Source organism: Microcaecilia unicolor, chromosome 11 (assembly GCF_901765095.1).
Source record: "Microcaecilia unicolor chromosome 11, aMicUni1.1, whole genome shotgun sequence".
Lineage (NCBI taxonomy): Eukaryota > Metazoa > Chordata > Amphibia > Gymnophiona > Siphonopidae > Microcaecilia > Microcaecilia unicolor.
The window spans coordinates 106,391,906-106,419,770 of record NC_044041.1 but is presented as its reverse complement, the minus strand read 5'-3'; the positions used below and the strand labels follow the sequence as shown (position 1 = coordinate 106,419,770).

Genomic DNA, 27,865 nt, shown 5'->3' with positions numbered 1-27,865 from the left:
TTCTGCATTTTATTTAATGTTTGTAAGCCACATTGTGCCTGCATGAATGGGAAAATGTGGGATATAAGTGAACAATAAATAAATATTGATGTGTCTCATGTCTCTTGCATGCCTCTACACTCTGATTTGGCTCCTCCAGCTCCCCTCTATGCTTCCTCTCTCTTTTTTTGCTTTTATCTTAACCCAGGCATGGAAAGTTGTTTTCACCTATGAGCTCCAGGGTTACTTTTTGCTGTAACGTGTTTTCTGTTGGTTTTGTTGTGAGCTCTTGTTTATCTTTGTATTGAAAACTAATAAAAAGAAATTTAAACACAAAATGCTTAACACGCTATATCCCCACCCTAGCCATTACTTATCTCAATTGTTGGATATTACCTGTGGTCACCTTTTTTAAATCTATAAAGGCACGTAATTATTCTGGAAGAGAAAATACATATTTTAACCCAATATATTTAACTACACATTTACATTGATAGTTGAGATAGATGCCCCTATTGCCAAAGTTTCTGTTCTTACAGTCAAGAAAGCCTTCCTCCTTTCTTCTGTTTATTTTGTAACATCAGGAAATATCCACATTTTTTTAACCATAGAACAAAGTTTGTAAATTTCGAAGGGATAAACGCTTCATCGCTTCCAAGTCTTGCTCGAATACAAATGAAACCAATAAAGTCACTCTTTCAGAACCTTCAGACAATGATGCTTCTAATAATTCAGATATATTCAATAAATCTTTCTTTCTTGATGAATCATTTCCAAGGGTTCCTCCGAGACTCTCTTATTTGGTATATAATATATCCGGTTTATCGGAGGAATAGTTTCCAGGGTAAATTTCAAATTTTTCTTAAATTAAAAAAAATTTTTTTAAAATATTTCTTGAACGCTTCCAAAGGGGTAACACCTGGGGATTTTGGAAAGTTCAAAAAGCAAAGATTTAATCTGTGGTTGTAATTCTCAATCTGCTCAACTTTTTGATGAATATCATTTTGTCTTTTATCATTGTAGCTGAAATGTCTTGTAACTTCTTAAGTTACAAGACCACTGTAGTATCCAATTGTTGGAGAGTTTCCCATATGCTCTCCAATGTTACTGTCTCTGGCTTTTTTGTTGGTGCAATGTGCTCAGTTGAGACACAAACAGGCCTCAAACCTCCATCGGGACTTGCCTTCTCAGTGCCTCGATCCAGAGGCCTACCCTCAATGCATTCCGATTCGGGAGACCTCCGTTGAGACAAGCGACCTTCTGGGAGAGGCGGTGGGTTGAGAGCCGGGGGAGAAAGAGTGACATCCAGCCCCAAGTCTCCAGGGTCTCCTCCTCCTAAAGCAACAGCAGGGCTCCTCCTGGTGTTTTGGGTGGGGGTTCTCGTGGCGAACCTTTCAATTGATTGCTACTGTGGAGAGGTGGTTCTGGCCATCGCGGAACCAGTCTTAACCGTCCCTTTGCGTTTAGTAGGAGGCATCAGGATTGAGGAAAAACTGTTAATTCAGAGCAACCAGCAAAAGAGCTCAGCCACGATCAGCAGCATGCTGCCATCTTGACATGCCCCTTTAGGGGCCCTTTTACTAAGCCATGTAGGCACCTAAGCACGCCCAACACGTGCCAATTTGGAACTACCACCCGGCTACCACATGGCCTGGTTGGTAATTTCATTTTTTATGCGCGTCCACGCTCTTCTAGAAGTAAAAGAACTTTAAATTGTTCGTTTTTTAAAATAATCCCCTTCAGCTAAAGGTGTTACGAGGTTTAGAATGTGCGATATGCTTCTTGCCTATCAAACACCCCAAATCTGGCAGTCATATTCCTTCTTGTTTCTTAAGATAATTTAGGGGTCCTTTTACTAAGGTGTGCTGAAAAATGGCCTGCGGTAGTGTATGCACAGGTTTTGGGCACACGCAGAATCCTTTTTCAGCGCCTTTTTAAAAAGGTTTTGCTGAAAATGGACATGTGGCAAAATGAAAATTGCTGCGTGTCCATTTTGGGTCTGAGACCACCAGCCATTGACCTAGTGGTAAAGTCTCATGCTGTAACTAGGCGGTAATGACCTATGCGTACCAAATGCCACTTGGTGCGCGTACGATATGCATGGCAGAAAATAATGATTTTCAGCTGCGCATTTCGGATGCGCAGCAAAAATGAAATTATCACAGGAGCTATGTGGTAGCTGTGTGGTAACTCCATTTTGGCACGTGTTGGACATGCATAGACACTTACACAACTTAGTAAAAGGGTCCCTCAGAAAAATGCTTAAAACTAAAGATTTTTTTTATTATCTCTAATCAGTTTAGACTTTTTAAAATTATTATTAATGAGGATGGGATGATATTCTGAATATGATTGTAAACTGCTTTGAACTGTTCAGGTACTAGCGGTATATAAATTGTAACCTGTATCTGTTCTAGAGGGCAAAAATGTTATTTGAAAACAAAAATTGCAGGCTTTGTATGCAGGTGAAAGTAAATGCTGCTCCACAACGTGTGTACTCTTTACCCAGTGATAACTTTATGGAGGAGGGAAGGAGGAAAATACTGAGTTCAGGGTGTCATCTTCCACTCCGGCTCCAATAGGAGAAGAGAGGAGAGTTCCTACAGGTGTCAAGTAGCCTAATGGTTAGTGCAGTGGCCCCAAGTACCTGGTTCAATTTCCACTGCAGCTCCTTGTGACTTTTTGGGCAAGTCACTTTATTCTCCATTGCCCCAGGTATAAAATAAGAACCTGAATATAATCTGTCAACCGCTTTGACTGTAACCACAGAAAGGCGATATATCAAATCCCATCTCCATCCCCCCCTTCACCTGTATTTCCATGAAGGCTGAGTTATACCTGATGGAGGCAACACCACCTTAGTCCTGTATTTTCAGAACTGTCTTTTTAAATTTTGCATGGCAAAGTGCCTGCAGAAAAAAGGTGTAAATGTCTACAAATGTTTTTCCTGGGCCATTTTCAAAGAAAAAATACAAGGCCAAAAGTACCTGCAGACTTTGTACTGCCCAGGCAGTTTTTAAAAATGCCCTCTTGAAGACCATTTTTGTGTGTGAATTAGCTGTCTGGGGATTAGCCCTCTCAAACTACAGCTAAAAATCTGCATGGTGTTTCATAACATATGTACTATCTACAGTGAGATCAATGGTACTGCAAAATCTCGGGCCCTTGCTGATTTCTTACACTTTAAGTTCATGCTGACCTCCTTCCAATCTGCTCTTTTACGCGCCAAACAGGATTATTATATCCAACTGACCAACTCTCTTGGCTCTAACCCTCGACTTCTCTTCACCACATTGAACTCTCTCCTCAAGGTGCCCCCAACTCCCCCTTCATTATCTCCTCAGACCCTTGCTGAATTCTTTCACGACAAGGTTAAAAAAATAAACCTTGAATTCTCTACCTCGCCACCTCTCCCTCCACTAGTCCATTCCCTTCTCTCTCCTTCCCCTCATTCCTTTTCCTCCTTTCCTGAAGTTACTATAGAGGAAACTACACTTCTCCTTTCTTCCTCAAAATGTACCACCTGTTCCTCTGATCCCATTCCCACCCACCTTCTTAATGCCATCTCACCTGCTCTTATTCCTTTTATCTGTCACATTCTCAACCTCTCACTTTCCACTGCAACTGTCCCTACTGTCTTTAAACATGCTGTGGTCACACCTCTCCTTAAGAAGCCTTCACTCGACCCTACTTGTCCCTCTAATTACCGACCCATCTCCCTCCTCCCTTTTCTCTCCAAATTACTTGAGCGTGCTGTTCACCGCCGCTGCCTTGATTTTCTCTCCTCACATGCTATTCTTGACCCACTACAATCTGGTTTTCGCCCTCTCCACTCAACCGAAACTGCGCTTACTAAAGTCTCCAATGACCTATTACCGGCTAAATCCAGAGGTCAATATTCCATCCTCATTCTTCTTGATCTTTCCGCTGCTTTTGACACTGTTGATCACAGCATACTTCTCGATACCCTGTCCTCACTTGGATTCCAGGGCTCTGTCCTTTCCTGGTTCTCTTCCTACCTCTCCATCCGCACCTTTAGCGTTCACTCTGGTGGATCCTCTTCTACTTTTATCCCTCTGCCTATCAGCGTACCTCAGGGTTCTGTTCTTGGTCCCCTCCTCTTTTCTATCTACACTTCTTCCCTTGGTTCATTAATCTCATCCCATGGCTTTTCCTACCATCTCTATGCTGATGACTCCCAAATCTACCTTTCTACCCCTGATATCTCACCTTGCATCCAAACCAAAGTTTCAGCGTGTTTGTCTGACATTGCTGTCTGGATGTCTCAACGCCACCTGAAATTAAACATGACCAAAACCGAGCTTCTCATTTTTCCCCCCAAACCCACCTCCCCACTCCCCCCGTTTTCTATTTCTGTTGATGGCTCTCTCATTCTCCCTGTCTCCTCAGCTTGAAACCTTGGGGTCATCTTTGACGCTTCTCTCTCCTTCTCTGCTCATATCCAGCAGACTGCCAAGACCTGTCATTTCTTTCTTTACAACATCCGTAAAATCCGCCCCTTTCTTTCCGAGCACTCTACCAAAACCCTCATCCACACTCTTTGTCACCTCTTGTTTAGACTACTGCAATCTGCTTCTTGCTGGCCTCCCACTTAGTCACCTCTCCCCTCTCCAGTCGGTTCAAAACTCTGCTGCCCCTCTCCAATCGGTTCAAAACTCTGCTGCCCGTCTCGTCTTCCGCCAGGGTCGCTTTACTCATACTACCCCTCTCCTCAAGTCGCTTCACTGGCTCCCTATCCGTTTTCGCATCCTGTTCAAACTTCTTTTACTAACCTATAAATGTACTCACTCTGCTGCTCCCCAGTATCTCTCCACACTCATCCTTCCCTATACCCCTTCCCGTGCACTCCGCTCCATGGATAAATCCTCCTTATCTGTTCCCTTCTCCACTACTGCCAACTCCAGACTTCACGCCTTCTGTCTCGCTGCACCCTTCGCCTGGAATAAACTTCCTGAGCCCATACGTCTTGCCCCATCCTTGGCCACCTTTAAATCTAGACTGAAAGCCCACCTCTTTAACATTGCTTTTGACTCGTAACCACTTGTAACCACTCGCCTCCACCTACCCTCCTCTCCTCCTTCCTGTACACATTAATTGATTTGATTTGCTTACTTTATTTTTTGTCTATTAGATTGTAAGCTCTTTGAGCAGGGACTGTCTTTCTTCTATTTTTGTGCAGCGCTGCGTATGCCTTGTAGCGCTATAGAAATGCTAAATAGTAGTAATAAAACTCTTGGCACCCTAGGCAAACTTTCAGCTGGGGCTGGTGTTGGGGTTGATGTGCTGATGGTGTGCTTCACCCATCTCTAGAGGGGGATGGGTTGTGTCAGTGGGAAGGCCACTACAGAACACTGCTGGTTTGCACGTACTCAGGTGGGTTGGGTTGGCATGAGGCCACACGATCTGGTTCACACGCAGCACTTCTGGTTCTTGAGTTTTCTTGTGTGTGAGCAGCATTCTTAGTGAGTGTTTTCCTTATCCTACTATAAAGCCAGCACTGTCTTCAGCCTTGTGTTCTCACCCCTCTCACACACTTATCTTTCAGACTCTTTCCCTGAGATGTTGACAGTTAACAGTCCTAATCACCCCAACACTATCCCTCCCAGAATGATCTTGTAAATCCACATAATTGGACATTGCATTTCTTATTTATTCCTTTGACAGCACCTGTTCTTTGCCTCCCTTCCCAGAAGCTGTCGTCTTAGATGACCACCTAGTATGCCTAATGGTTAAGTTGACCCTTATTGAGAGGAGATGTTCCCAGTGGGGGTGTTTAGGCTACTTAAGTTTCATGGAAAAAGTAGCAGGCCACACAAAAATTGCTTATGTGAACAGCTTTGAAAATTGTCTCTACATGAGCAGTTTGTAAAAGGCCAGGTGGGCTTTACCCCATGTATCTCTGCAAGTCATGTGGGTAGAGCTAACTTGCCATCTCAGCTTTCCCTCACATGTACAGTAAGTGAACCAGGGGCATAGCTAGACTTCCAGTTTTGGGTGGCTTGAGCCCCAAGTGTGTGGGCATGTAAACCCCATCTCCTGCCCAGCATTCCTCCCCCCCCCCCCCCCAAGGTGATCCGGCATCTATTAACTTCCCTCCCCTAACCCCCCCCCACCCCCCGTACCCTTTAAATCTTTCCGTCTTGGGCCAGCAGTGACTCATACCAGCTGCTTGTGCTGGCCTGAGCCTTCCCTCTGAGGCAACTTCCTGGTCCTGTGGGGTGGAGGTATTGGGGGGGGGGGTGTGACTGTGCAAAAAGTCACCAGGAAGCTGGTCTGACCTGGGGAGTGTTGGGGCTGGAAACATTCCTCCACTTTGTATGGCATTGGGGCTGTCAGGAGTGAGGCCAATCCGACTTTATACTCTGAATGTGCAAAACTGGAAGCATGGGATGCATTCTCCATTAATGGTAAAATTGTTTTTCTACATAGAAGAGAGCTCCAGGACAAGGCATCTCAGCTCCCTATCACCAAGTGTCCAGTTCTTTGTGTAGGGAAGGCAACGAGTACCAACAATGTCACTAGAGGGTTTCCAGCAAGCCACAGAGAATCCTCTGGAGAGATCATATAACAGAAAGGTATTTCTACTTTATCTTTACTCTATATGCTTTCTTTGCACTTCTGCTTCTCTACTGCATTCATTTTGTAGTTGGACCAGGCTATGTTTAAATATCCACATTTCCTCATGCTAGTGTCCTTCCATGATATTTACTTATTAATTCATCAAAGTAAAAGGAAAACGCTTTTGCACTTAAAGCGAGGGTGATGTTGGTGCCAGCAGTATGCTTCATGCAGTTTCTTCCATATCCTTTTTGTTTCTTTTTCTCCACATCCCCTTGTCCTTCCTGTCTTCATTTAACTAGGCCTCTCCCATCTCTTCCTCCTTTTACATCTTTCTCCATCTCTCTGTTCAGTGAGCCCCTGCTAATGTAAGATAACAGAACACCTTGGCCAAAAAGTAGTGCTCTCCTTTTGAATGAAGGGCAGAACCATTCTTTGCCTTTGATCCAAAAGGCTGCTGGAATGGGTTATTTTACAGCAGTCTCTTTTTAGGTTTTGTCAGATGGTATAAATCAAGGCAGGGATGAATGCCTATCAGCAAAGCTATGCTAGTGTAGTGAACGCTCCCATGGAAGCTTCATTCACATTTACTTTGAGGGTAGGATGAAACCTTTGTTGAGCCTCCATCATAATATAGATCTCAAATTCCCACACGGCTTCCATGTGGTTCTGACTGCAGAGGAAAATTGATAAGCAGCAGGTAAGAATGGCTCTTTTTTTTTTTTTTTTTTAACTCCTCCTCTTGACTGGAGGACAGTGAACAGGGGGTTGAGAAGAACAGACAGACCTCTGTGGACAACAATGGTTCCCTCTCTTCTTCTCCACCCTCTTCTACCCCCTACTTCTTCTTCTGTCAGTAACTAACTGACCAGGGCAAAAATCTCCCTTTGGAGCGATTGAATTAGCACATCTGAGAAGGCCCCTCCTAAACATTTGTGCTCTAAGCACAATGCTTAGTTTGCCTGTGCCTTAATCCTGCCCTGCTCCTATGCTTTGAGATCTGGAGGCAGAAGTTCTCTGCACGAGTCCTAGGAGAATTATTATTCATTTAGTGTGGTTCTGTTCTTTTTGCCTCTCTGATTCTGCATGTTTTATTTCAACTAATGTTCAATTGTCACCTTCTTCTCTTCTGTTTCCTTAAACCAGAAGTGTCAATGGAAGATGAAGTTCTCTGTGCATGAGCTGAATTTCCTGAAATCCCTGAACCTCCAAGAACTTATGCTGGAGATATTTAGCATCTTGGGAGCTCCCATTGAGTTGGAACTGGATGGGGAGCTGCATGGAACTGCACCGTCCCTGGAAGATGCTCTGGAAGCAGAACAACTCCTTCGTGGCTTAATTCAGCAGAGGGTGTTCCTGATCCCCATCAAAAACTTTGAGTTGTGTGAGTGGCACGTCATGAAACACTGGCTGAAAAGCAAACTGAAAGAGCTGAGGTGGAGAATACACATTGATATCTTCCAGAATGGGGACACTGGATCCTTTCAGGTGGTCCTGGTAGGGTTTAAGGATTGCTTTTCCATTGTAGAAAATGACCTTGTGAGCTTTTTGCACAGTCTTGAATATACCACTGAGTATGTCTCCATAGGTTCCTCTGAGCTTTTACAGTTCGAGGAACTGCAAAGCATCCTCAATCTGTCGTGCTTACAGGTGGAGATAGAAGCCAAGTTTGACTTGAGAGATCCTGCTATCCTGTTCCATGGGCTAAGGAAAGATATAGAAATGGCCAAAGGTATCATAGCTGAGCTGATCATCAAGGATAAACAAAGACTCCAGAAAGGTTCTGGGATGACTCCACACAATTCTGGCTTCCACTGGACAGGGGACTCTATAATTTTACTCCACAGGGGCGACAGTGAAGGTTCAGTGCCCAATGTGGATGTATTGATCTACACACTAGAGCACAGCAAATGTTCCAGATATGCTGTAAATAGTTGTGGATCCTCTAGTACTCTGGGAGAGATTACAGGACAAGGCCGAACTTTGAAGCAGGGGATCGCAATCTCTTCCCAGACCATCATATCTCACACAGGGAAGTTACAAAGGGTGATCCATCTAGTGACGGTACCTGAGAATACTGAAGAGCACTTGTTTGGGGCTCTCCAGGGTTGGGAGCAGTGTCTGACCGAGGCCATATATCTTGGCCTTGATTATACAGAAAAACAAGGTTTTGCCTCACTGGCTATCCTTTGCTTAGAATCTAAAAGGGATGTTCTTGCTTATTCAGCCTACACAAGAAGTGTTGCAAAGGCATTGGAAATGTTCAGTCACGTCTGTCCCTTCCCAGGCTTGAAGCAAGTTATGTTTGTTAGTAACCAGGAAGCTGCTCTCTCTAAGTTCTCCTCCAGGTGCCAGAGGAAGTGGAGAAGCTTGAACTGCAGGCAAATTGCTCTGTGCCCTTGGAGCCATGAAGGTGATAACAACATACAGATAGATATTGACTCTGGGTATGTTGCTCAGGAGAAGGTAGGTACTGAATACATATCTGTTTTAAAGTTGCCTTTTATGGTTCCATAAGTTCCCCACATTTCTTTGACACATTTAGGGGCCCTTTTACTAAAGCTTAGTGTGCCTTCTTAGCACGTAGCGTTTGCTAAGCTTTAGTAAAAGGGCCCCTTACTGTACAGAGAAATACAAGTATGATGTCTGTTTTCTGTCAGTAGGATAATTTTGCTGTCTAGTGATATCACCAGGGTAAAACACATCCTGAGCTTTACAGACTCTGGAAAGGGCCTCACTAGGGCATTTACTCCAACAGTTCTCAAAGTGGCCCTTGGGGAACCACTCAGCCAGTTTGGTTTTCAGTATCTCGTGAGCATAAATATATATACAGATAGATAATGTCATTAAAATAAAATTATATTATCATAGTTGACATATCACTATACAAAATAATATAACAGTGATGACAAATATTATTATTATTATTTTGGTACAGCAAGTGGTGCCATCTCCCCGTCAAGATTATGCCTGAATAGAAAAGGGGGAGATTTTGGATTTACCTGTTCCTTTCCTAGATTCCTGCTGGAACAATCTATAGAGTGGGTTAAATCCTCTTGCCAGCTGATGGAGCTAGAGAAAGAGAGCTTTGTTGCTGACTTCACTCCTCTCTTATGGAGTTGCCTTCAGTTCCTCAGTATCCTATATTAAAGCTAAGACTACTGAAAGGAATTCTTATATATTGGGCTTTGAGTTTACTCCTAAAGCCAAACCTGGTGCGTGGCTACTAACCCAGGAATGAAAATTCCATACACTAAGGGAACAACTACCTTCAGAGTGGGCTACAACATACTCTGTAAGCTTTCTGAATTTGTCATACCAAGAACCCTTGACTGCCATGGCTTCCATTAGGCAGGCAAGTCCAGATTTTCCCTTTCTTATCATCCATGCCATATCAATCCAAATGAATGGGTTGTATCCAAGCTCTACCCAGACTGGGTGGGAGAAAGCCATGATAGATATCAGAACTCCTACATACCCATTCTGAGGCATTTAGAGAAGGGGTACTATAAAGGCAATGACACTGGCCTATCGGTATCCTCTGGAAGACAGACTAACTCTGCCTACAAGGACTCTTGTGCTTTGATTGTGTGGGCTAGCAAGCCCTCTGGGACTTGGCAACTCTTGTTGGTATGGTCCAAGGTGATTATCTGCATGATACTTCCGGAATTGATGTCTTAGAAGACCACTGTGCCTTATTAGGACTCACCATTAGAAAAAAAAAATCTATCCCAAAATGTAGAAGGACCTGGGCATTTAAAAACATCTCAAAGGTGACCAACAACTGATGGGTATTTTTTATCGCTGGAAACAGCCCAATTCTGTCAGAACAATACACTACCCACAGAAGGAGAGTGTTGGACACGGAGAAATGCAGAACGTGGCAGAAACCCAAATAGTAGCAACATTCTATGCTACCAATCCCATGTCTATCTCAATAGCAGACTATGTACTTTTCCTTCAGGAATTTGTCCAAACCTTTTTTAAACCCAGACTTGCTAACTGTTGTTATCACATCCTCTGGCAATGAGTTCTGGAGCTTAACTATTATTTGCTGAGTGAAAAAATATTTCCTCCTATTTGTTTTAAAAATATTTCCATGTAACTTCATTGAATGTCCCCTAGTCTTTGTACTTTCTGAAAGAGTAAAAAATCTCATCACTCATGATTTTGTAGACCTCAATCATATCTCCCCTCAGCTGTCTCTTTTCCAAGCTGAAGAGCCCTAACCTCTTTAGCCTTTCCTCATATGAGATGAGTTCCATCACCTTTATCATTTTGGTCTCCTTCTTTGAACTTTTTTAAATTCTGCTATATCTTTTTTGAAATATGGCTTTGGCTTTCCCTGAGATGCATCCTGCCCTCAGGAAAGGCCGAGGCTCCAAGGCAGCCCTGCTTTAATCGCTGAAGTGCAGCTACGGAGGTATTGTAGGAGGGCCTGGAGAGGGAGAAGAGAGACGCCTGAACCTGTGGAGGGAGGGAGGGATATCCAGGAAGTCAGAAGTGCTACTCTGCTGGACTGGTGGGGGGGGGGGGGGGGGGGGGGGGGGGGGAGGGAGAGAAGGGGTTCTGGGCTCCTGAAATGAGAAGTGCTACTTTCCTGGACCAGGTGGTGGGGGTGGGATTGAGGTGTGCCCGACCTGGGGAATGAGAACTGCCCCTTTGCTGGGAGGGAGGGAGAAACAGACAGGAAGAGGTGCTGGAGGGGAAGGAAAGATGAAACAAGACTGAGGGAGGGGAGGGGGAAAGATGCTGGATAGAAGAGGGGAGAGAGATAATGAACTGTGAGTGTGGGATGGGAAGAGAAAGAGAGAGATTGACCCCAAGGTAGGGGATGCAGAGTGTGGAGGAAGGGAAGACAGAGGGGAGAGACAAGAAGACAGAGAAGAAATGGTGGGTATGGAGCATAGGGACAAGGATGCATGGGGGTCATGCTGGATGGAGAGCAGATAGTGACATATAGGGACAATGCTGTACATGGGAAAAGGGATAGAGACACAGAGAGGAGCAATGCTGATCACATTGCAGGGACGGACACAGGGCAATGCTGATCATGGGGGTGGGGGGGAAGGACCAGGAACACGGAGGTGTAATGCTGATCACAGGGGGGAAATGCAGGGCAGGGAAAAATAGGGACACCGAGGGTAGATGCTGAATGGGGAGGATAGGGACAGGGACACAGGAGAGATGATATACAAGTTGGATAGGGATGCAGAGAGAAGATGGGTGATAGGCCAAATGGATAGGAGACCCTTACAAAGACAGGAAAAAAACAGAATAGTAGACAATACACTGGGATTAAAGTGAATAGAAAAATAAAATGCTCACACAACAAACAGAGAAAAATTTATTTTATTCTGAATTGATTAATTGGAATATGTTGACTTTTGGAAATGTGCTGCTCTGATACTTTGCATTTCAGTTTCTACAATGACAGTTTTAACTTTTCTATACATTTATTGATGTTCCTTTCCTTGCTGATTTTTAATGTTTTTACCTTTTTGTAAACTGCATGGATATGCTAGACAGCTAATTGCAGTATATCAAGCTTAAACAATAAACATAAACATACATGCGGAGTCTGACTTCTTGTGGTTTTCAGTTCAGGGTTTGTTTGGTTTTTTGTTTTGCCTTCATATCTCTATTACTAAACTGTGGTCCCTTGTTTCACATTTGTGGAGTGTCTGTCTCTGTTCTGAGTGTGTGACCAAGGTGCAGTATTCTGCTAACATGAAGTGCCTATGTAGAGATCTTGCTGCAATCATGTTTGTTTTATGGAGTTTTTTTTTCACTAGGTGGTGAATTGGTGTTTTTAGGGCCAAGTGTAATATTTACAGTGCCGCCTTTTCATAGATAAGTTGTTCCTTTTTGAGTCCTGGGAGTTAGTGCTGGTATGGTAAGTTTCTGAGTGTGTTTTGGGCACAAGTTTGGGTATAGTATTTTGCAGTGAAGGCATTGTGTATCTTATTGAGGTGACATCAAAAGTTTAATTTTAGTTTGTTGTAACATCAGACGTGTTTTTAGAAACTTCTGCTGGTTCTGATGAGATGGTTATTTTTATAGCGGACTTCTGTGTGATCAGGTTTGAAATATGGTATACTGCCTTTTGAGGGATCTTTAAATACAGTTGAAGAGTTTCCATATACGTATATGTGGTTTAGTGTTGGTAAGTGCTTGAAATAATTGAGTTTAAAATATGTAACATGTCACCCATGAAGCAGAAATTCATTTTTAGGTGCACCTGAAGCTATTACTTGTCTGTCTTGTCAACAAGAGTAGCCAGCAGCCCTTTCTTGGGCCTCAATCTCTTCACGACCATGCTAAATTTATACACCAAGTGCAGTGGAAGAAAAATCTCACTCATTGGCCCATAGGAGCCAGCTCTGTGGATGCTTGAGCACCCCCTATATTTAACAGACTCCTTGACTATGTCCAGGAAAAAGTTATTTTCATTGTGTTTAGCACCCCCAATAATTTTGAAAAGTTGGTTTCCATGCATTGGCCTTCAGTCTCACTCATTAGGGTAGTAGGGCTCACTCTTTGGGATGGGTCACCCTTGGTAACTCTGCACTCTGTTCTAGCATCTTCCTTCCCTTCCTTGCTTCCGTGTCTAACAGTTTCCTTACCCCTACCCCATGCACAACAAAAGTATTTGATATCTAGTCATTGTTTTATGTGTTAAAGTAGGTATATATACTTCCAGAATACAGCAAATACTGTTCTGTTTGTTGTGTTATTTTGGTGCCTGATTCCCTGGAGTGTATGCACTGTGCTTATCATTGGTGACAGAGGTTACTAGGACAACTATTGGTTAACACATACTTATATGTCTTTTGCTGATAGCTATGGATCTGTTGATTTGTATGCTTATAATATGAAACATTAGACATGTATAGGTCATTCAAGTCGAGGCTAAACAAATCCTGAGCGCCAGATTGCTATGGTGCCTGGAAATTGGACCTTGGCAATGGTGATTTTGTGTCTTCCAAACGTCCTGGCTGTCTATGCTGCAGAAATGTACTTTTCTTCCAGCTGTACTGTGCAGCCACCGAGCTCTCATTCTGAGCAACAAGGTTCGTGAAGAACTTGTTGATCTTGCAGCTTCCAATCTCATGGGACAGCAAAGTCAACAACCTCTCTGAGGTGGAAAGAGAGGTAGAGACGTTATATAAGAGAGGGGGAGTAGACTGGTAGTGAGGAGGTGGGATGAGATGAGAGACGGGGCTAGACTAGCTGTGCGGAGGTGGAATGAAAGAGAGAGGCAGACTGGCTTCTGGCCTCTAGGGAGGTGTAGGCATCATCTATGAAAACTTCTTTCAATCCACTGTAATTCCGCTGCCTATAAGAACTAATATAATCTACTGAAGTTTGCACTGTCTCTTGCCATTTGTATTCTTTGACATATGTTCTCAGATAATTGTGGGCTCAAAGCTCTGCCCTGGCCCAGCCCCAGTCCCTCCCACTTTAGCCTCCCCAAACAGCTGAGCCACCAAGCAACTGACCGCCTATGCTGCTTGGCTGCATGCTCTCAAGCCAGGCCAAATGCACCAGCTGACACACTGACCTGCTATGACTTAGCTGCAGTGTGTCGCCTCCCTTTATTCCAGACATGCTGGAAGCAAGTGGAGGGAAAAAGAGGGGGAGACTGATCACTTCAGATCCCCTGATCAAGTCCCAATCTGACACACAGCACCATAGCAGACTAGGAGGCAAGCTAGGAAAAGAGCACACTGATGACTTTCTTTTATTTCGTTTTAATGTTTTCTTCTTCCACAATCCCCAAAAGGATCGAGGAGGGAACCGGCACCGCTGGGTTTAGCACTCTTGGCTCTATGGATCAGTCTCCACCAGTTCTAGCCCTCTAGTCTGTTCCTAAGGGGAGGAGGAAAATCAGCCCCAAAGGACTGTTACCTGCGGCATCCCCCTGATTCGGTCTGTGCTCCGACAGGAATCTGGGCCTACAGCCTTCCCTGGAGCCAGGGCTGCCAAGAGGGGATGCAAGGGGGGGGGGGGGCAAGATTCCCCTGGGCCCTACCTCCAAGGGGGGGGGGTCTGGCATCGGGGTCTGTCTCTCTCCTGCTCCTGACAGGACCCAAATGTGAGGGGGAAAAGCAGCTGCAGGGCAGGCAATGCGGCAGAGAACAGCACTGGAGGAAGGCTTCTGCTGGCAGAGATTGAGGATCCCCACCAGCCAAGGTATGTAGAATTGTGGTGGGGGGCAGGGAGGTGGGGCAAAATGTGCCCCCCCCCCAACTTTGGGTTCTGGCACCCTCAAGTTTTGTGGTCTGGATACGCAGTGATCTGGGTGGGGGACAGCAGCGGTGGTCCTGGGGGGGGGGGGGGGGGGGCGCAGCGGCGGCCCTGCCCTAGGCCTGACTCAGTCTCTCAGCTGCCCTGCCTGGAGCAACTTACTCAACCTACTCATAGTTGCTGCACCAGGTCATGTGTCTGCATGTGCTGGAACTAGAGAAATACTGAGAAGCTGAAAACGGCTCTTTAAGGGGAGTGAAGTCAACTCTGAGCTATTTTGCTCTAGCTTCATTTGCAGGCAGGGGGACATAACCCACTCATCTGGATTGGTCAGGCGTGGACAATAAGGAAGTATGCTTTCAAATCCTTAAAATTTTGTAACATTTATCTCTGACCTTTACATACTGAGGCGTACACTACCTCTATTTTGTGTAAATGTATCTCACGCGTGTGCATATGTATATCCCAAAACCAGACTGGCCAGATGGTTTCAGCATGGAGAACTGCTGATCCAGTGTATTCCTTTGTTCCTTACAAGAATGATCCCCTGTACATGTTGACAATTTAACTAACACCTGGTGACAGGAGTATCAGAAATCCAGCGCTCCCTCCCCTTTCAGGAAACTTGTGCTAGTGCTTGGCTGTTCTCACAGTTTAAAAGCCCTTCCTAAATCTTTTCAGTTATAATTTTAAGCCTTCTATATCCTTGTGTTGCTGCCAGAGTTCCTTCATATTTGAGCCTGCCTCTCAGGTTTCGTGTATTTATACAATTGTTTTCTTATTACCTTTGTTTATCTTACTACTTGGTTCTCAATCCTGGCCTGGAGGCACTTCTAACCAGTCTCTTGAGGGTTTATTTTATTTTAATTTTTTGCTGTTTACAGTCAAAGATGCAAATTTTTCATACCTGAAACATGTTTGCATGCACGGGCTCTCCAGTGTATGCAAATTTATCTCACATGTTTGTTATGAGTGTCCTGATGAAAAAGAGACCAGTTACAACATGCCCCCAGGACAGGGTTGAGAAACGCTGCTGTAAAATCTATTTTAACTTTTACTCTCTGACAGGGGCGTAGCCACGGGTGGGCCTGGACGGGCCCAGGCCCAGCCACTTTTGCTCCAGGCCCGCCCAGCCTCTTCTGCCCGCTCTCACCGTCCGCATGGTCTGCTCACTTTTACTGCCCTGAAGCGCCGTTCTCCCTCCAGCACTGGCGATTCCCATAGCCAGCCTTCTGCCAGCGCGTGTCGTCGGGGCCCTCTTCTCAGGCACGTCCCGCCTACTCTGCAACTTCCTGCGTCCCACCTTTGTGGAAAACAGGAAGTTGCAGAGTGGCCTTAGAAGAGGCTCCGACGACGCACGCTGGCAGAAGGCTGGCTATGGGAATCGCTGGTGCTGGAGGGAGAACGGCGCTTCAGGTCAGTAAAAATGACCAGAACTGACCATGTGCAGGGGGTTGTCGCGGGGGGGGGGGGGGGGGGGAGGTAGCAGGTGGAGAGGAAATGTGGCGGCGGGGGGGGGGGGGGGGGGGGTTGGTAGTGAGTGGAGAGAAAATGTGAGGCCTGTGCCCACCCAGTCCACCTCCAGGCCCATCTAAAAATTAAACTCTGGCTACACTACTGCTCTCTGATAACCAACATAGAAAGATTCATAGAAACATTTAGGGTCTTTTGTACTAAGCTGCGCTAAGAAATAGGCTTAGAGCGTCCTTATGCAGGACTTCCCTGTGTACTAAACCCATTTCCAGTGTGGCTATAAATTCAGCCTTTTTCTATTATATCTTTTCTGGACATGTGCCAATAATAGCATTAGGACTCAGCCTCTTAAAAAAATTAAAGCTTACCACCTCCTATTAAGGAGGCACAAAGGGCTCCTGCAATTGTTTTTCTTTTTTTTTTTTATTTATCATGTTGCTGGTTTTCCGGTAAGACATTGCTGTATCGCAGAGCGGTTTCTCCTTTGGGAAGACACGACATTTCATACAGCCAGGATATTAATATCGTTTTAAAGCCAAGTTTCTTTACTACAACCCGACAGATTTGTTTGATCCCTGAGGTAGGCCTCTTTGCTGAAACACGGCCGTGTCGGGTCATTTCTATGACTTTTTTTTATAATACAGATTTTTATTTTTTTTTATCCTCTTTGGATTCGCCTCACTCTTTTTTTTTTTTTTTTCTTTCTTTTTTATGGACACGCTAACCAGTTAGTGCGGTGATAATGTCAGTGTGCCAGCTGATTACTGCATCCACACCCATTCTCCATCCCTGACATGCCCCTTCCAAAAAAATACAAAAATAAAATAACATGCAGATGGCAAAACTAATGAACATAATGCACATGTTAGCTACTAATGCAGAATGTTATGCACATGTTAGCTCCTACCTCAGCTTAGTAAATGGACCCCTTAATAAATAAGTATTTATTTATTTATTTATTGCATTTGTATCCCACATTTTCTCACCTATTTGCAGGCTCAATGTGGCTTACAGTATTCTGCTCTGGTTATCGCCACAGTATTCCATTTGTAGTCCTAAACAGATTACAATAGTACATACTTAGGGCCCAATATTCAGACCATGGGAGTGTACTGACTTGGTTTTACAGCATACCCACTCACATCCATGTCCCTATCTTGAGCCTTGAATTTTGTTGTCACTGTGCTGGCAGTGACTGGGCGAGAGGAAAAATTGAGCTGATGAGTGTAATCAGTATCGTGCAATAAATACATGACAAATATAGAAAGTGAGTTGTGCAGTCATAGCACATATTTGGATCTCAGAACCTCATAGTTCCAGTGGCTTACTATGGGTCTCCAGTGCCTTGGGGTCAGTGTTTGTGGAGCCCATGGCTTCCTCCTAACCCCCCCTCTTTTGGTACACCACTGCTCGGTTCCCTTAGTACAGACCCTCAATCAAATGGATTTTATTCTACAAAAATATGAGCAGACTGTACTGCCTTCTATGCATGGCCATCAATCTGGTCTTCAGAAATGGAGCACTTTAGATCTTTTCCTCTCGCCTACGAGTTGACTTTTTGTTATAGACTCAGCTTTGTGTATTTTAATGTGTATTTTGTTTTGTTGTACTTTGGTACATGTGTTTCTTTAAGTCTGTATGCTGTGTTTTTTAAAATTTAATAAAAATATGTATTACAAACGTTGGAGAGGGGAGAGGAAGGAGGTCAGTCAGGTACACCCACTCCCTGCCTACTGATTGGTAAAGATGCACTGTCTTGATGTTGTGATACTAAGTTTACAGTTTTCTCTGCTTACTATATGTATTTGATCTGTGTGGTAAAGATGCACTGTCTTGATGTTGTGATACTAAGTTTACAGTTTTCTCTGCTTACTATATGTATTTGATCTGTGACTGTGCAGGTGCAGGTAGTAGCGGTGCCTGTCCTGCTGGGAAGAGACAGAAGATCAGGCGTCAACATGGGATCTGTCCTGGGCTTGAGTCTGGGTGTGCTGGATTGCCTGTGGGATTTTATTCCAGAAGTGGCAGAGTTGCACGCTGGATGCGTTGTGGTGGTTCCCACAGAGCCGTACACACACTTGAAGTTCCAGCAGTTGTATCTCCTGGGTGGATGTGTACATGACAGTGGCTCAGAGTGCTTGAAAAAGGCAAGTGAGCAGATTTCTGATGTTCTTGATGCACTGTGGCATTGCTTGAATAAGGGAGCACATCATTCAACCACAAGAAACCTTTAAAATGAGTCATTGAGTCTTACCTTACACCATTGTAACTGGCACCATGTGTGGCTCTTTCATCTGAGAGGTCAGAGTGAAGGGGAACAAAGTGTAAATTCAGATTTCACTGTTGGAGGCTGTTCCTCTAGTGGAAGAGAACTGTAGACATTGCTTTCCTGTTACTGTTGCAGGAATTACCACTATTGTTAGCAGAATCTGTGGTACTTCAGGAGTCAAACACCACACACCAGAATGAGAGAGAAGTCTTCTTTATTTGCCAGCAAACAAAGTAGGACATCAGCTCTAGGTCTCTCTTTATCTTCAGCTCTCTGTGTCTTCTCTCTCTCGTCTCAGCTCCTTCTCTTCTTCTGAGCTCTCTGGATCCTGCGTCTCCTGTCTGTCCTCTAACGTAAGCTGCCTCTGCTCTCAGTTATATAGGGTCCTACACCTCTCTAGCCCCCCTTTCTCACCAGATGGTAAAGAATAGATTGATTACCCTGTCTTGAACTAATTATCTCTATACATTTACTTCAAAATATCAGTTACATAGGTTTAAGATATTTCCTAAACTGACCTATGACCTGGGGCCTCTCAAACTAGACAATGTGGCACCTATCTCTTGCATTTTATTATTATTTCTCATAATCAGATTCCCAATCAACTTCATACTAACTGGGTTCTGGCATTCATTAAGGGGTCAAGGGGCCAATCTTGCTTAATGGCACACATACATGATTTGTTATTACTTTCAGAATACCAGGCCTACATTTAGCTATAATTAATCAAGGAGAAGACTTTTCCTGACCTCTTTCACCTAGCTTCCTACACAGAACTAGCTAGGACTGTGGATAATTCAAACCAGATGATGACCTCTTAAACTGCAGACAAAGCTCACTTGAAAAGTCAGCCACTGATGTAACACTGAATTGAAAAGATATTCTACATAGAAATAGAACTTATTAATTACACAGAATAAAACATATTCTAAAATAAGCAGAAATCAGAATTCCTTATAAGACAAATTCTAAATCATCTAGAATTATTTATCTCTAAACTATCTTCTTCTAACCAGCGTTAGCCTAATCCTTTTTAAAACTGCAGTATGCCTTACTGAGAATGTGTGGTAAATATGAACTAGCCTTAACCATCCATCACTCAAAACAGGACAAAGAAAGTTTCATTTCTCTCTGACCTTTCTAACCTCTAGTCTAGCAAAAGCTAGACTTATGAGCAATTAAACCCAGATGGCATTCCTCCACTTTACAGGACTGAAAAGTTAAACACCAAATTAATATGATTTCTTTGCCCAGGCTGCCTCATTACCACTGAAGGGCCCTCCTTAAAAATGGCATGTTAGCACCTAAGGGAAAAACTTAAAAGACAGAGACTGGGAAAGACAGGGTCTTGAAAGTGAACATAAAGACGTCCTGGACAGTTTTTATTAGGAGTGTATATGTTGGGGTGGAGGGGATTATTAATCTTTAATGTTATTGCCCTGTATTTTGGAGTATTGTAGTATGTTGTGTAGCCCTAGGAAGAGTGGTGGTAAGGTTTGCATTTAGGGGGTCCTTTTATTAAGGCACGCCAAAAAATGGCCTGTGCTAGTGTAGGCGCATGTTTTGGATTCGTGCAGGTCCATTTTTTCAGCATGCCCGCAAAAAGGCCTCTCTTTTTCTTTGGCCGAAAATGGATGTGCGGCAAAATAAAAATTGGCATGCGTCCATTTTGGCTCTGAGACCTTAACCATCACCCACTGACTTTATGGTAAGGTCTCACACATTAAGCGGTAAGGTCTCACGCATTAATCGGGCAGTAATCATCGGCACATGTACACTGCCGATTACCGCCCGCTTAGCGCTGCACGGCAGAAAATAAAAAATATTTTCCAACGCGCGTATCTGACCTGCATAAAAATTAGAATTACCGCCAGGGGCACGCGGTAGCCCAGCAGTAGTTCTAATTTGATGCACATTGTACGCACGTAGGCGCCTATGCACCTTAGTAAAAAGGCCTCTAGGTTTATTATACTGATGTATCTTTTATTTTTGTGATGATAGTTTTATCGCATTCTAAATTTGTAAACCACTTTGTGGCACTTTTTCTTGTAATAAATGAAAGTAAGTTGGTGAAGTACTGCATGAGTTTGAGAAAAAAGCTTGCACTGCTGCTGCCTCTACTGTATCTGTCCTTCAATGGAAGATATGTTTTATTAATGTTTTTATTATCATTAGATATACAGAGGCATGTGGAGTAGAGATTGACACGGGGATGGGGAACCACAGTAACCGTGGGGATGGGGACAGGGACAGAGCTTGCAGGGATGGGGTGGGGACAGATCCCACGGGATGGGGACAGAGCCCTCAGTGTCATTTTCTAGTTGGAAGGGTAGAGGGTGGTGGTGGGAAGGAGGGTTATTATAGCTGTTCACTGTTGTTATTGTTTTCTATTTGTAACTTATACACAACAGTTGCACAGCATATTGTTCCTTTTTATACTTTAATAAAAAGATTTAAATATAAAATCATAAGTGTTCAAGGCTTCTGTAGATGAGGACAGAGCCCGCGGGGACAGGGATAGAACCTGTGGGGACGGGGAAAATTTTGTCCCATGTCATTCTCTAATGTGGAAGTCATCTTTATAAGGAATTTGAGTATGTACAACAGCATTTGACATGCTCAAGTAGGCACTTAGAAACTTTACCCAACATATTTATACCTAAAAATAGTCACTCAGAAAACATAGCATCTACTTGTGTGACATACATATAGGTGTTAGGAGTAAGATTGGAACTTATGCATGTATCTTATATAACCAGGGCTTTTTTTGAGGGGGTACTTGGGGGTACTGAGTACACCGGCACCTTCATTTGTCTGCTAAAATTGACCCATTGTCCTTAAGTTTTAATGAAAGAGTTCAGGCTCTACACACCAATTTTGCCTTGTCATAGATTCTTTGACTGGTTGCAGGGGGCCTGGCTATTGTGGGGTGGATCCCTCAGTGATCACTCCATCCCTGAAGGGTGGCCTGGCATTTTGAGTACCGGCACCTTTTTCGCTAGGAAAACTGCACTGTATAAAACGCACACTCAGGTGCCAGTTCTTATTGGCATATACACACAGAAAGCGTCGGCTTCAAAGCAGTATAACTTTCAGGGAGGCAATTTATCAAAGGGACATAGGTGAATGTTACCAGCCACACCATGTGCCTCTATATTCCTTTACAGCATAGGCATATAGAGGCCTGCATGTTATACGTACTCACACACAAACAGTATATATTCAGTTACTATTATAACACGTTTAATGATTCAAATATAAGGTTTCTTCAGACCTTCAGAGGCGGTATTCCATTTATTGGCGGTACACCGCTATCCTTTTCTCTGCGGCATTAATTCCCACCTTTCTCGTCATCGGTCGATAAGAAACACCTTTCAAAACTATTTTTATAGATTTTTACTGAAAGAACTAGAAGTCAAAAAATATTGTATGCTTATCTTCTAATAGGTCAAAAATGTTGTGTACTTATCTTGTAGTGGGTTATTTAAACCTCCTTTAAATCTCACAACGCTAGAATTCGGGGCTGCGCCTGCATATTATATGCCAGCCTGTTATAAAATAGCCTTAATTTCAGACACTCCCTAGGGCTTAGAATTTACCATCTAGTCAAAACAGACAGTACACAACAGAAGGCAAATAATGGCTTTATAGCACTAAAAAGAAATAGATGTGGTTATAGGAAGAGTAAAGGTGAAGGCAGTCCCTTGTTTGCAAGTACCATGTTGTGAATGACTTATGGGGGTTTCCACTTGTGTGACAGTTTCTTGGCAGAATGTTAGTGGGATGGTCTATCACTGACTTCTCCAGTCATCTTGACCCCTAGCTAAGACTGGATACTTTTTTTACTGACTGAAAATGTATGGATGGCAGTTTGTTTGTTTGTTTGTTTGACAGAGTACAAAAAAAATGTGGGATATTTAAATACTGCCTGCTATTATGATTTTTGAAAGCGTTTTTATGAAGAATTGGATGGCTGAGTTGGCCAGAGGCTTGTACCTGAGAGAAATTCCACTGTGAGATTTGAACTTAGGTCATAGATAAGCTGCATAAAATATATTGTACTGTTTTGGGATCTTGCCAAGTTATTGTAACCTGGATTGGCCACTGTTGGAAACAGGATGCTGGGCTTGGTGGACCTTCTGTCTGTCCCAGTATGACAGTACTTATGTACTTCTGCAGGAAGCATGCAACCTACCAACTGCACCACAAGACCTCATAGGAAGAAGAAAACTGAAACTTACATTTTAGTATCTCAAAATGAGGTGATTTGGGGGTGGGGGGGGTGGGGGACTGTATATACCAATAACATTTAGTATAGATTAGCTACCCAGGTACCTAATGTAAGAATGGAGATTTGAACTCTTACAGCTCACCTGGATGCTTTACAACAGGACAGATAGAGGTGTGTGTTTTAAACAGATAGGTGGGGCCAAGATTAGTAAATACTAAGCCAGGTGTGTTTTTATTCAGTCCGGTTCAATGTTGAACACCAACAGAGCCCAATAAAGATCAAAAGCAGACTGGAAAGACTGGTTCATGGGTCATTTACAAGGCCATATAATAGAAAAGCAGGAATTTGGGATGACAGACAGGGTGGATGAATCTCCCGGGTAGACACAGCACCTTCCCCTATCACAAAGCCAGTATTCTGACCAGCCTTTGGAAATTACATATTGCAGAGACGAAATTCACACCCTTTAGCCCTCCCCACAGATTTGTAAAGTCAAGCGGGGTAATACTTAATCCACTGTGGTTAGTGTTTTGCGTGTGTGTGTTTGTGTGTGTGTGTGTGTGTGTGAGTGAGTGTGTTTTAAAACTTAACCACTGGGGGGTTTTCTATTCCCAGTAATTCAGTGCCAGGCTATACTCTGATACCAGCACTGAATATCGAAGCTTTGGGTGACTGCCTGAAGTTATCCTGGTATCGCTGATCATTCAGCACTGGTATGTGGAAAGCTGTCCGGGTACCGACACTGAATAAAGTTAAGACAACTATTTAGTCTGACCTAACTTGCCTGGACAGCTTATCCAGTGCCAAATATCAGCGGTGCCCAGATAACTTCTGGTTTCACCTTAGCCCCCAAAGACCACCACAGCACTACCAAGGTGCTCTGACATGCTATTCAGCAGTGTTATCGAGTTAATTCCACTGAATATCATGGCCTGAGTCTGGTGAGCACTGCTACCTGAATAACTAGATTTTTAAAAAATTATTTATTTGTCCTTTTAAGCAAACAATAAACACGAATTCACTTGTTTTAGGAAATGCAGAGCATTAGTAAATAATGTCTTAAAGAAAAAAAAGAACATATAGTTCCAATAACCTCACAGGAAATCATTTAGGGATCCTTTTACTAAGATTTCACTGAGAAATGGGCTGCGCTAGTGTAGGCTTGTGTTTTGGGCGTGTGCAGATCCATTTTTCAGTGCGCCTGTAAAAAAAAAAAAAGGCCTTTTTAAAATTTTTGCAGGAATGGACCTGCGGCAAAGTAAAAATTGGCGCGTGCCCATTTTGGGTCTGAGACGTTACCACCAGCCATTGACTTAAGGGCAAGGTCTCTCGCGTTAACCATGCGGTAATCGCCTACACATGTCAAGTTGGATTACTGCCCAATTTTCATCATGAGCTAGAAAATAAAATATATTTTCTGTCACGCGCAGTGGACGCGCGTCAAAAATGAAATTACTGCACGGGCCACGCAGTAGCTGGGCGGTAACTCCAAACTGATGTGCGTTGGGATGTAGGTGCCTATGCAGCTTAGTAAAAGGGCCCCTTAACTCTTAGATTAGACCACAAAAAAGCAGGGGGGTTGGACTACTAACCAAACCTATACTGAGGGAAAATGTAAGAATAAAAGAAAACTGAGAAAAAGACACTAGCATGACAAAACCCAGCTACATATACATAGTAACGTAGTAACATAGTAGATGACGGCAGAAAAAATGTATTCACTCTGCTGCTCCCCAGTATCTCTCCACACTCGTCCTTCCCTACACCCCTTCCCGTGCACTCCGCTCCATGGATAAATCCTTCTTATCTGTTCCCTTCTCCACTACTGCCAACTCCAGACTTCGCGCCTTCTGTCTCGCTGCACCCTACGCCTGGAATAAACTTCCTGAGCCCCTACGTCTTGCCCCATCCTTGGCCACCTTTAAATCTAGACTGAAAGCCCACCTCTTTAACATTGCTTTTGACTCGTAACCACTTGCCTCCACCTACCCTCCTCTCTTCCTTCCCGTTCACATTAATTGATTTGATTTGCTTACTTTATTTATTTTTTGTCTATTAGATTGTAAGCTCTTTGAGCAGGGACTGTCTTTCTTCTATGTTTGTGCAGCGCTGCGTATGCCTTGTAGCGCTATAGAAATGCTAAATAGTAGTAGTAGTAGTAAAAAGACCTGCACGGTCCATCCAGTCTGCCCAACAAGATAAACTCATATGTGCTACTTTTTGTGTATACCTTACCTTGATTTGTATCTGCCATTTTCAGGGCACAGACCGTAGAAGTCTTGCCCCGCCTCCCCCCACCGGCTCTGCCATCCAATGTCCACTAAGCTTCTGAGGATCCATTCCTTCTGGATTCCTTTATGTTTATCCCACGCATGTTTGAATTCCGTTACCGTTTTCATCTCCACCACCCTTTAGCACTGCTATCTGGAGCAGTGGAAATAATCAAGGAATGATTTTAACTGTTCGGGTACAAAGAAAACATATTGTAATCCTAAGTACTTTATAACACATTTACAAGGGTAGTTTAATTTAAAAAAAAAAGGAGGCTCCTAATTCTTTAACTCGCTGTCTTAAAGAAAGAAAAGCTTTCCTCCTTTCCTGTAGTACTTTTGGATATCTCAATAAATCCAAACTTTCTGCCCAAAAAATAGATCACTAAACTTCCTAAAGTACAACCTCATCAAAACACTCAAATCGTACTCAAAAACAAACATAACCAACAAGGTTGCTCTCTCTATCACTTCAACTGTAGAGGTTTCTAAAAGGGCAGACAGATTACTTAGGTCCAAATCTATTTTATTCTTTTCTCCTTCAGCGATCTTAGTTAAAAGTTCCTTTTGCTCCACTCCGGCTTCATTTGTGGCTGCTTCACCAGGTGGTTTTCTTGAAGAATTAGGCAAATAATAAACCCTATTAGCTGGGGTGGTAAATATGTTCAGCTTCAAATATTGCCCCCCAAGGTTATTAAGTAGAAGTTCTGCTTAGCTGGACAAGCTTTTGTGCAGCTCTGGAAGGCCATTTCTCTGAGTTTGAGGTGGAGTGGAAGAGTAGCTTAATAGAGCAGCAAGCTCAGTACCAGTGAAGCTGAGTTCAAAGCCCACTGTGGCTCCTTATGATCTTGGGCCTCCATTGCTTTTAGTATAAACATAGGGGTCCTTTTACAAAGGCGCACTGAAAAATGGCTTGCAGTAGTGTAGGCGCGGGTTTTGGGTGCACACCAATCCATTTTTTTAGCGCTCCTGTAAAAAAAAAAGGTTTGGGTTTTTTTGCCGAAAATTGATGTGCGGTACAGAATCCGGGCGGTAACATCGTACGTGTGTCAAATGCCACTTGGCGTGTGTCCATTATGTGCGCCCAAAAATAAAAAAAAGATTTTTCAGACGCGCGTATCGGACGCTTGCCAAAAATAAAATTATCGCAAGAGCCACGTGGTAGTCGGGCGGTAACTCCATTTTGGCGTGTGGTGGGCATGCGTGGATGCTTACGCATCTTAGTAAAAGGGCCCCATAGATTATAAGCCTCTGGGGAGAGGGAAGTACCTATTGTATCTGAATGTATACTGCTTTTGATAGCTTGCAGGCAGTGTATAAGAAATTTAATAAATTGATTTTGAGAGGCTCAGACTCTTCCTATGCATGCACACATCACTAAAAGGATTAAGCTTCTGCTGCCACTATCCATGGTGTACTTTTCTGTGGTGGGCCAGTGTGTGTGTATGAGGGGATCTCTCACCCCTGCGTGCCTGTGCTGTACACATTCTGTGATAGGACTGGGTGGAGAGGAGCTCGCATTGCCTGTTTTTGATGCAGTGCAGTTAAACTTTCCTGCAAAACTCTTTCCTTGCAGGCTTTTGCAAAAGCAATAAGGAAGTGTTTGGATGAATGCGATAAATCGCTCATTGGATCCCTTGCTATACCTATCCTTGGCCAGAGAAGCTGGCCTCTGTCCACCAGTGAAGCCCTGAGGGTGGCGCTGGAAGAGATCTCCTGCTTTGAGAGACAACGGTGGAATAGCACACTGCGGAAAATTCGGCTGCTCCTACATCCAGAGGACCAAGCCCCACCTGTGGTAAACAGAAAAAGGGACAAGAGAGGGATGGGGAAAATCCAGTCTTTCTACACAGTTTCTGCTGTTTCTTGCCAAATATGTTCCAGGAACTCTCATTCTTTACAGACGGTCTCTGCTGTCTCTTGGCTGGATGTGTTACGCAAACAGTCACTTTCTCAGATGTGTTACACAAACCTCCACTTTCTCAAGCTTCATCTACTCAGATAAAACTGTATTTTGTCTTTCAGGTACATCAAGAAATAGCAAAATCTTTTGGTAAGAAAAATGTATACATTACTTCAGTTCTTTAGCTAGCTAATTAATTAATCTATGTATTTAATTGGGCTTTATATTTATGAAGAGATTTGCCCAAGGTGGCGTACAGCAAGTATAGTTTGACACTGTTAACATAACAATAGTGAAATGATCAAACGTTAAGTATAAATACAATCAATGAGGTAAACTTGGAGATGGCAAATTGAACCTTAGAAATGGGAGTAACATGATACAGTATGCAAAATATACACATTAAACAGCACAGTAGAACAATTATATAATGGAAATTTGAGGTCAGCAGAGTGCAAATAATACCGTAATAGACAGCATGACAAGAACATTCAAATTTGTGCTTTGTATTGAATGGTTGTGTCTGGCAATGTTCTGTGTCATGCAGTTTTATATTTTGTGACAATTTATAGTATCAAATACTCAAATTTAAAACTAAAAACAACAACAACAAAAGCAGGTTGAAGGAGATAGTAGCCTTAACTGCACCATTAGGGCATCTATTAATAATCATAAAAAATAGGGTGAAAATGATGTTGAGAGAGTTGATTTGCATTTTGTTACTTGCCCAAATCTGGTGCCTAAATTGCTCAGGACTGTGCAGCTGCCAGTATTCAGCAGCACTTAACAGGACACTGACCAGCCATCAAAAAAATGGACAGGTCAGGGGGCAGTGTTTGGGGAGGAGCCGCCAGTTATGCAGGTGTCAGCAATATTCAGCGCTGGCATCCACATAGCCGAGCGGGCGAATT

The 27,865-nt window shown here is 43.4% G+C and overlaps 1 protein-coding gene across 1 annotated transcript in view; it reads left to right on the top strand.

Moving 5' to 3' along the window:
• The window catches only part of LOC115480960, a 53,729-nt gene that overhangs the window by 6,464 nt on the left and 19,400 nt on the right, over positions 1-27,865 (top strand). Inside the window, exons 2-6 of the mRNA XM_030219944.1 lie at positions 6,433-6,575; positions 7,705-9,024; positions 18,183-18,428; positions 26,628-26,849; positions 27,077-27,104. Of these exons, the coding sequence (XP_030075804.1) occupies positions 6,513-6,575; positions 7,705-9,024; positions 18,183-18,428; positions 26,628-26,849; positions 27,077-27,104 (1,879 nt within the window). The 5' untranslated portion in view covers positions 6,433-6,512. The remainder of the gene's footprint in view (positions 1-6,432; positions 6,576-7,704; positions 9,025-18,182; positions 18,429-26,627; positions 26,850-27,076; positions 27,105-27,865) is intronic.